Raw genomic sequence first — 9,588 nt, 5'->3', positions numbered from 1 at the left:
AACGTGGCGCCGGTGGCTCACGCCTGTAATCCTAACTACTCAGAAGGCTGAGATCTGAGGATCACAGTTCAAAGCCAGCCTGGGCAGGAGAGTCCGTGAGACTCTGATCTCCAATAAACCACTAGAAAACTGGAAGTGGCGCTGTGGCTCAAGTGGTAGAGCGCTCGCCTTGAGCTGAAGAGCGCAGGGACAGCGCCCAGGCCCAGAGTTCAAGCCCCTCAACCGACCAAAAAGAAAAGAAATGAGGGCAATAAAACGAAGGCCTCGGTACTATACCTTTTTTTTTTTTTTTAAGGCCTCAGTCCCAACAGCCCTAACACAGCCCCCCCCCCTCCCCAATTCCGGATATCGTCACCCAACAGAACACCGCTACCAGCGGAAATCCCGCCCCGGTATCAACACCCCTCCCGCCCCTCCCCATCCTCCCAACAAGCCCTTACTTCCTGCCGAAAGCACGGAGACCCCGCCTACTTCCGCCAGGATGACGCAGCCGTGCGTGCTTCAACCAATGGTATGCTTCTCAAGAACCGTTGCCTCTGACCTCTGGGCTAATCAAGACCAGAGACAAAAACTCGCGAGAGGTGAGGTTGAAGCTGTCTCCGCCATCTTGGAGATGGGTGCTAGCTGTGGTCCTTCTGTTAATCCAAACAAAAAAGACGGGCACCGAAGTTACCCCTCACTCTCCCGTCAGGTTATCATCACGGTTAATTGTTAGCCAAAGCTACATAAGAAGCGAGCTTGTGAAGGCCGGAATCAGCGACACTGAGGGCCGCTTCACCTGCCTTCTGGGAGGCAGAAGTGAAGTGGCTGAGGACCGGAAGGATGGTGCAGTCCTGTTCTGCCTACGGCTGCAAGAACCGATATGATAAGGATAAGCCGGTTTCTTTCCACAAGTAAGTAACCTGCGCCCCTCACGGGTCCGTCCCACCTGCGGCTGGGGGCGCGCGGCCGTTTGGGCGGGGTGGATCCGGCGCGTGTCCGCGCGAGACCTGACGAGAGGAGCGGGGCGGGGCCTCCCCGGGCGCGGTGGCGGGCGTGTCTTGCCGGGCCACTGCCACACAGCCGCAGTGACAGTGCTGACCCGGTCTTCCTTGTGGCAGTTTCTCCGGCTCTGAGTAAGCTGTTGAGTGCAAGGTCAGCCTGGGGCTGGCGAGTTCCCAGCCATGGGTTAAGCCTAACGGCGACGTGGAGAGGCCAGGTGGTAATAATTCCTTAGGAATAAATTTGAAACAGGAACAAAAACTTGTAAAGAAGTCACTGTTCGTTCTTGCTCTGCAAGGCAGGTGTATGGTAAAGCCATTAAGGATTGATTTGCCGGCAGTTTGGATTCTTGGACTTAGTGTCTTGGAACTGCACCAAACCAGGAGTGGTGCACACCGTTAGTCCCCACACTGGTGTGGGAGGTGGAGACAGAAAGAGCTCCCAATTCCAAGCCAGCCTGGGCTATTTAGGGAGACAACAAAATGATGGCTCATGTTGTTATTCTAAGTACTCCGGAGGCAGAAAGCTGAAGATCGCGGTTAGAAGCCAGTCAGAGCCGGAAAGCCCGGGAGCAGTGGCTCAACTGGTAGTGCCAGCCTGGAGCAACACACACACACACACACACAGACACACACACGCGCGCACACACAAACACAAGGATAAAGGTCAGAATTCAAGCCCGAAGACTGGCACAAAAAAGTGTTAGTCCAAAGCCATTAATTTTTTTTTCTAGGAACCACCTTTCTAGGTTACCAATACTAAGTCCTTAAAGAGAGTTCCTGGTACTGCCAAAACGAATCATCTTTTAACACACAATAATGATAATATGGACAATAACCACAATAATCAAAATCAGCTGCTGACTAAAGGTGAACCTGAGTTATTAGGAACCTGCCCCACTGTTTTCAGGGCTATTTGATGCTTGAGGCACATCAGGTACCTTGAAAAAGAGAAGAAAACTATAAAATTGAAATTACTTAATAGCAAGTGGTCTGCAAGATATGACACCATATTTTCATTTTGCCAATTCAGTGTTTACAGATGGGCTTGTTAGATTCTTCAGGAAAAAAAAAATCTGTATGTGGATATAGCTAAGAAATCAGGCAGTCACTAGTGGTTCACACCTGTAATCTTAGCTATTCAGGAGGCTAAGATCTGAGGATCATGGTTCAAAGGCTAGCCAGGGCAGGAAAGCCCATGAGACTCTTATCTCCAGTTAACCACCAGAAAACTGTAAGTAGAGCTTGGGCTCAAGGAGTGCTAGCCTTGAGTGAAAAGCTCAGGGACAGCACCAAACCTGCCCTATGCCCAAACACACACACACACATACACACACACACAAAATGATTCAGATTTATATAATTTACCATTCAGAAATGGTAAATTATAGAAATCATTCATAGCTAGGTAATTACAAAATCAAATTTAATTTTTTTGATAGGGAACTATTTTGTCTAATGGAGTATGTGATAACTGGGTCCATGTCCTATCTGCTTGTAGAGAACTAGTACAAGGCCCAGTGTTCAATCTTCAGTACTGCCAAAAAAGGAGAGATGAGGGTGCTGTAGTAAACCGCCTAAGTATTCTATCCCCTTCTCTGGGGAATATGTCAGCACTTTGGGGCTATTTCTATGTACTCTTATTTAGGTGGGGTTCTTTTCAATTGATATATTAGTTCGACTAATCCTAAGAGAACTAGAAGTTTCGTTTCTCCAAAACATAGACATATGTCACTTTTGTTTTCCTGTGTTGTACACAGAAAAACCACTGGTAAAATTATCGATATGCTTTCATTATAATATAGTATATCTTCTACTTGGACTTTAAGTGGCTTAAGTATAAAAAGTTAAATACCAATCATTGAGTTAAGTAGTAACCAGAGCTAGTCTTTTATGAAATACTCCTTCATTTGTTAACACCAATGTAAGTTAGTTCTTACTAATTTGTGTACTTTTATTTTTGCAATAAGGTTGTAGAACTGAATTATATTTTTTTCTTAGGTTTCCTCTTACTCGACCCAGTCTTTGTAAAAAATGGGAGGAAGCTGTCAGAAGAAAAAACTTTAAGCCCACCAAGTACAGCAGTATCTGTTCAGAACACTTTACTCCAGACTGCTTTAAGAGGGAGTGCAACAACAAGTTACTGAAAGACAACGCTGTACCTACAATATTTCTTTGTACTGAGCCACATGATAAGGTAATACTTGCTTTAAAATGTTGGTCATTTACTAGGAACAATTTGAAAACTCAAGGTAATGGTTAAGAAAACAAGTATAAACTGGGTGCCAGTGGCTCATGTTTATAATCCTAGTTACTCAGGAGGCTGAGCTCTGAGGATCACACAGTTTGAAGCAAGCCAGGGCAAGAAAATCCATGAGACTCTTATCTCCAGTTAACCATTGAAATGAAGCTGTGGCTCTGGTGGTAGAGAGCAAACTTTGAACAAAAAAGCTCAAAAACAGCACCTAGACCCTAATTCAAGCCCCAGGACCAACACAAAAACAAAAAAAAAGTGTCATCAATTGTAACTAACAAGTGTTAACAGTAATAGACTTTGAAAACAAAATGCTTTTTATTTAATATTCTTATATGTGTTCACTTTGACAGAATATATCCTAAAATTGGAAAGATACAGAGAAATTTATAATGGCCTCTGTGCAAACCTGACACACAATTCCCTAAAGTGTTCTTTTTTCTTTTTGTGGCAGTCATAAGGCTTGAACTCAGGGCTTGGGGCTGTCCCTGGGCTTGATTGTTCAAGGCTAGCACTCTACAACTTGAGCCACAGCTCTTTTTTTGGTAGTTAATTGAAGATAGAAGTTTCACGGACTTATCATCTCTGGCAGGCTTTGAAATATGACCCTTGGATCTCAGCATGTTGAGTAACTAGGATTATAGGTATGAGCCACTGGCTTTTGGATGTATTCTATATTCTTAAAGCAGAAAATAATACATCCTTATACTAAGAAACTCAGTCTAGCTTACTCTATACTCATATTTTGGTAGATTTTTATTTTTCATTCTATGATAGTTTAGTTTCAAATTATTTTTTCTTCCAAATTAAGTGTTTCAGTATTTAATTAAATGTAACTAGTTACTTTATTTCTTGTTTCCGTACAATAAAAAAAGTCAAGACAAACATTCTGATTTGGTTGTGGTTTGAACTTGGGAAACTGAGGCAAGAAGGTCAAGAGTTCTAAGCTAACCCGGGCTACACATAATGAGACTCTCAAACCATTCACTTATTCCCAAGAAGGTACTGAACCGAACCCATTGGGCTGGGTGGGTGTGCAGTTCAGTGGCAGTGCATTTATATGCAAAAGTGATGCCCTGGGTTTTACCTCCAGAACTGCAAAGTAAATAAAAAGAAATAGAAACCATTTTCTTATTTAGAATGTTTCTATATCACGGAGTCACATGCCCCAAAGAACAAAAACCAAACCAAATTAATAGATTTCACAGATGATTTGTTTAAGCAGTTATTTCTAGTTACACACATCCTCTTATTGTTGCAGAAGGAAGATCTTTTGGAGCCACAAGAACAGCTTCCCCCACCTCCCTTAACACCTCCCATTTCGCAAGTTGATGCTGCTATTGGCTTACTAATGCCTCCTCTTCAGACCCCTGATAATCTCTCAGTTTTCTGTGACCACAACTATACTGTGGAAGATACAATGCACCAAAGGAAAAGGATTCTTCAGCTAGAGCAACAGGTTGAAAAGCTCAGGAAGAAGCTCAAGACTGCCCAGCAGCGATGCAGAAGGCAAGAAAGACAACTTGAGAAGTTAAAGGAAGTTGCACACTTTAAGAAAGAAAAAGATGACATTTCAGAAAGAGGTTATGTGATTCTGCCAAATGACTACTTTGAAATTGTTGAAGTACCAGCATAAAAAGATGAATGTGTATTGATTTTTAATGGGGCAAGACCTCTTTAGTCTAAACAGGATTTTCATCTGAAAACACAACAGTTGATTACTTGTATAAAACAATTCATACTATTTTTTAAAAATAAATTAGATATATAAAGTTTTTGGTTGTAATTTCAGAGTTTTTACATTTTAACAAACTATTTAAAAAGTTACATTAAAGAATACACATTGCCAATGTAAGTTGGTTTCAAGATTGGAGATTTTTCTCTTAAGTATTTATAGAAATAATGTACAAACAAAGAGTAGAATGATAAGAGTGCAGTAAAGATGATTTAAGTTTAGAATTTAAAATGAATGTTCTTTATTGACAGAACTTGCTTATATTTTAAATCATGACTATGGGAATATGTAAATGTATATACACATACTTGTGGTCAGAAGGTTGGTTTATTTTTCTGAATCACTTGTCAAGGATAAATTGATAAGTATTTGAAAAAGACATTTGGCTGTTAGAAAAGTCATTTCATCTCTAAATAAATTCATAAAGGACAGATTTTTTTCAATGTAGACCCTTCTTTTCTACCCTTGCATTTTAAAATTAGAAGTGTATCTTCAGTGGAAAAACAAAATATGGCACTATTGTCAGTGAAATAAAGATTTGAACCTAATCCATGATATTCATTTTTCTCTTAACCCTGGCTAAAGGACATCTACTTTCCCACTGTACTTATATCTACCCAAATGTGTTCTGTTCATAGAGTTTAGTTTCTGTCATAATACAGAAATATTGAGCTAGACTAATTTTTGTTAATACTTAACATAAAATTATTTTTTTTACTTTCAACTTGTTATTTAGTTAAAGTGACATATTCAAAAGCAACCTGATATGTCATGTTTATACTGAATGTTGAGATTTAAACCATTTTTCATTCACACTGAATTGTTTTCTTTATAAGAAATTTTAGGTATTATTTGAAATGAAAATATGTTCTAAGTAAACAAGTACTGCTGCAAGAGTTATCTATATAAAGTTAGAATAACTGTCCCAATTATAATAACTTTATACTTTGAAGTACACTGATATAGTTTGAGTTAACAGACCTTTTCTGACAGTATTAAAGAAAGAATAATGATGTTCAAAAATGTCTTGTAGACCTGATTTTCATTTCATTGCAATCCAATTGACAGTATTTAGCGCTTTTGACTCATGGAGAATTGATATTGTGTGAACCAGCACCTCAAAAATAGAAAATAATGATTGCATTATTTATACTTTCTGATCATATGGCTTAGAACTAATGAATGAGAACATTCAATGGTTACTTAAAGAACTCAACTGTTTTTAGCTTAAAAATATTCAGCTACCTCATTATTATCATTCATCTCTTACAGTTCCTCAAAAATATGTAGACTAATATTGTGCAAGTGTGTATTGTCAACTAATTTGTCTTCTAACATAACACACACACACTGTGTGTGTGTGTGTGTGTGTGTGTGTGTGTGTGTGTGTGTGTGTGTGTGTCTGTGTAGAACCAAGAATCTAAATTAGACTATAAGGGTGGTAATTATAATTACTTAGCATCTTATTATTATTATTTAACCTGAAGCTACTTTCTCTTCATGCCAGACATATGTCCCCATTTGGAAAGGACGGAGGAAACATCTTGTTTGTATACCAAGTGTTTGCATTTGAATAATTTAGCCTAGGGAATTTCAAATATAGGCACTTCTGAAATGTGATGTAACATTGACATCATTTTTTTGTTTTTTTGACCAGTCCTACCTAGGGTTTAAACTTTGGGCCTGGGCACTGACCTTTTTGCTCAAGACTAGTGCTCTACAACTTGAGCCACAGTGCCACTTCTGCCTTTTTCTGAGAAGTGTTTGGAGATGGACAGACTTTCCAACTTGAGGTGGATTTGAACCTCGAGTCATGAGCCACCAATGTCTGGCTTGCCAAATATTTTAGAATTCATTTTATCTATTGCTTATGACATTGCCCCCCGCATAGGACACTTAGGCTAAAATAAGTCCTTTTTCACACACTGAAATTTACTCTGAAACAAATAGGGGCAAGATGCATTCTGAAATACATAAGAATGCAGCATATTCTCAAAGTTGACATTTTAAGCACATATAGTAAGCTAATTTTTATTGATATGTCACATAATCTGGTAGTAATGACAATAAATGTTTCTTAGTAAAATTGCTAAGAGAACTTAGGAGAATCACAGAAAACTAAGAGAACTAAATAGAATCATAGATTTTTATAATTGGAAGAGTTTTAGAAATTCTCAAACATTCATCTAACCTGAGAGTCCCATGGAATTACTTTTCTTTTATCATTTTGCAATACTGGGGATTCAACCCAGATGTTATGTTTCTAGTCAAGCAATCTACTGCTTGAGCTATTTCTCTAACTCTGTTCTTTTTTTTTTTTAAGAAAAATGTTTTGTGATTATAAAGGTGATATACATGGGAGTTACAGTTATGTAATTAAGGTAAAGACTTTATTTCTTTTAGGAAAACATTACTGTGCCTTCTCTCAGTCTCAGTTTTTCCCTCCTGTCCCCACCTATAAGTTGTATAGTTCATTTTCAACATAGTGTCTAGTGAGTACCACTGCTGCATTTGTTTACCTTTTGTCCCTCCATTTCTGTACTCCCACTTCTCCTAAAGACAGATAAATGAACAAGACAAAAAGAAAACAATAGCAATGAAGGAAAATCCTCTTGTTTTCATTTCTTGCAGTTCATTTTGATAAATATTACCTTATATGATTAGATGCACGTAGGCATTGTGTCTTTCTGTTCATCTAAGAATATCCTCTGGTCTCACTGTGTCAATGCTAGTGTTCTGTATAAGTTATTGTGTCCCAATGTGTTTTAAGTCTAGTTTCTACGTATGAGAGAAAACATGCTTTTTGTGTCTCTGTGCTTGGGTTACTTCACTTAACATGATTTGTTCTAGGTCCATCCATTTCCCTGCAAATGATGTAATATTTCTAATGGCTATGTAAAATTCCATTTTGTAAAGGTAACACATTTTTGGGGGGTCCACTCAGCTATTGTAGGGCACTTATTTATTATAGCCTGTTTCCATAATGTGGCTATTGTGAATAGTGCAGCAATGAGTATGGATGTGCAAGTGTTATTTGTAAGCATATTGCCTCTCCCTTTCCCTTGGTCTACCTCAAACTTAGGACCTCTCTGTCTCTAACTTTCAATGTACACCGCCATACCAGGCTAAAAGAAAGAAAGAAAATTCTCTTCTATGGCATCCTTCAAAAGTGGATATTCTGTTTATATTCTGTATTTTTCATTTTGTTTGTTATGGTTGTTATTTGATTATTGAAGCAAATACTCTGCTTATAATGAGCTTCAACTGCTATTCCTTAAAAAAAAATTTTTTTGTATGTGTGTCTGTCTGTCCTGAGGCTTGACTCAGACCCTGGGTGCTGTCTCTAAGCTTCTTTTGCTCAAGCCTAGTTCTCTATAACTTGAGCCACAGCCCCACTTCCAGCTCTCTTTGTAGTTTATTTTTTATTAACATATATCAATTGTACATAGGAGTTTCATTGTGATATTTCCATATATATATACACACTATTACCTCTTTTCCCTTTTAAACAATATTAAGTGAATTACATTTTTTCACACATGTGAAATACTTTGATTATATTCACCTATTTTAGTCTCTCCTCCCACTGCCATTTTAAAATAATTTTTTATACTGCTGATATAAATTATTTGACCTGCTTGGCTTGAACTATTGCATTGTAAATTGAGGTTTTAAATTTTAAAAGTAATTGTTTAGCTCTGCACCAGTGGCTAACACCTGTAATCCTAGCTACTCAGGAGGCTGAGGTCTAAGGATAATGGTTCAAAGCCAGCCCATGGAGGAAAGTCCATGAGACTTTTTCTTGTTGTTGTTGGTTGTGGGGTTTGAACTCTGGGCCTGAGCGCTGTCCCTCAGTTATTTAGCTCAAGGGGAGCACTCTACCACTTGAGCTACAGCACCACTTCCGGTTTTCTAGTGGTTTATTGGAGATAAGAGTTTCACGGACTTTCCTGCCAGGCTGACTTTGAACCTTGATCTTCAGATCTCAGCCTCTTGAGTAGCTAGGATTACAGTGGTGAGCCACTGGCGCCTGGCTAAGCCATGAGACTTATCTCCAATTAACCACCAGAAAACTGGAAGTGGTGCTGTGGCTCAAGGGGTAGAGTTGCTTGCCTTGAGCTGAAGAACTGAGGACAGTGCCCAGGCCCAGAGTTCAAGCCCCACAACTGACCCCAAAAAATTATTTATTGCCAGGCATCAGTGACTCACACCTGTACTCAAGAGGCTGAGATCTGAGGATCACTGTTAGAAGCTGGCCCAGGCAGAAAACCTTATATAAAATTAACCATCAGAAAGCCAGAAGTAGAACAGTGGATAAAGTGGTAAAACACCAGCCTTGAGCAAAACAACGCAGGGCCCAAGACCAGAGTTCAAGCTCTGAACCAGCACATACACAAAAAATGTAAATGCTTATTGTATGCCTGTTACATGTACATAAAGTAATTCTGCCATTGCAGTAAGAACATATAAGTATAACTTTCTATTTGGAAATCCAAAACGATTGATTTTTTTTGTTCTAATTTATTGATTTTCCTAAAAGGATAACAAAAAAGGGTGAAAGCAAATGACAATGACAGATTTTTTTTTTTTAGCTATATATTCCCTTTAGGTATCCAGAA

At 38.8% G+C, this 9,588-nt stretch overlaps 1 protein-coding gene across 1 annotated transcript; it reads left to right on the top strand.

Moving 5' to 3' along the window:
- Positions 1–491: 491 nt before the first annotated feature.
- Thap1 (THAP domain containing, apoptosis associated protein 1) lies at positions 492–5,517 on the top strand. The gene is made up of 3 exons (XM_013024540.1): positions 492–893; positions 2,982–3,177; positions 4,496–5,517. The coding sequence occupies exons 1-3, from the start codon at positions 823–825 to the stop codon at positions 4,868–4,870; spliced, it is 642 nt and encodes a 213-aa protein (XP_012879994.1). The 5' UTR covers positions 492–822; the 3' UTR covers positions 4,871–5,517.
- Positions 5,518–9,588: the final 4,071 nt, after the last annotated feature.

The sequence above is a fragment of the Dipodomys ordii genome, unplaced genomic scaffold, assembly GCF_000151885.1.
Source record: "Dipodomys ordii isolate 6190 unplaced genomic scaffold, Dord_2.0 Scaffold4, whole genome shotgun sequence".
Classification (NCBI taxonomy): domain Eukaryota; kingdom Metazoa; phylum Chordata; class Mammalia; order Rodentia; family Heteromyidae; genus Dipodomys; species Dipodomys ordii.
The sequence above is the reverse complement of the archived record's forward strand: the minus strand, read 5'-3'. Positions and strand labels throughout refer to the sequence as shown.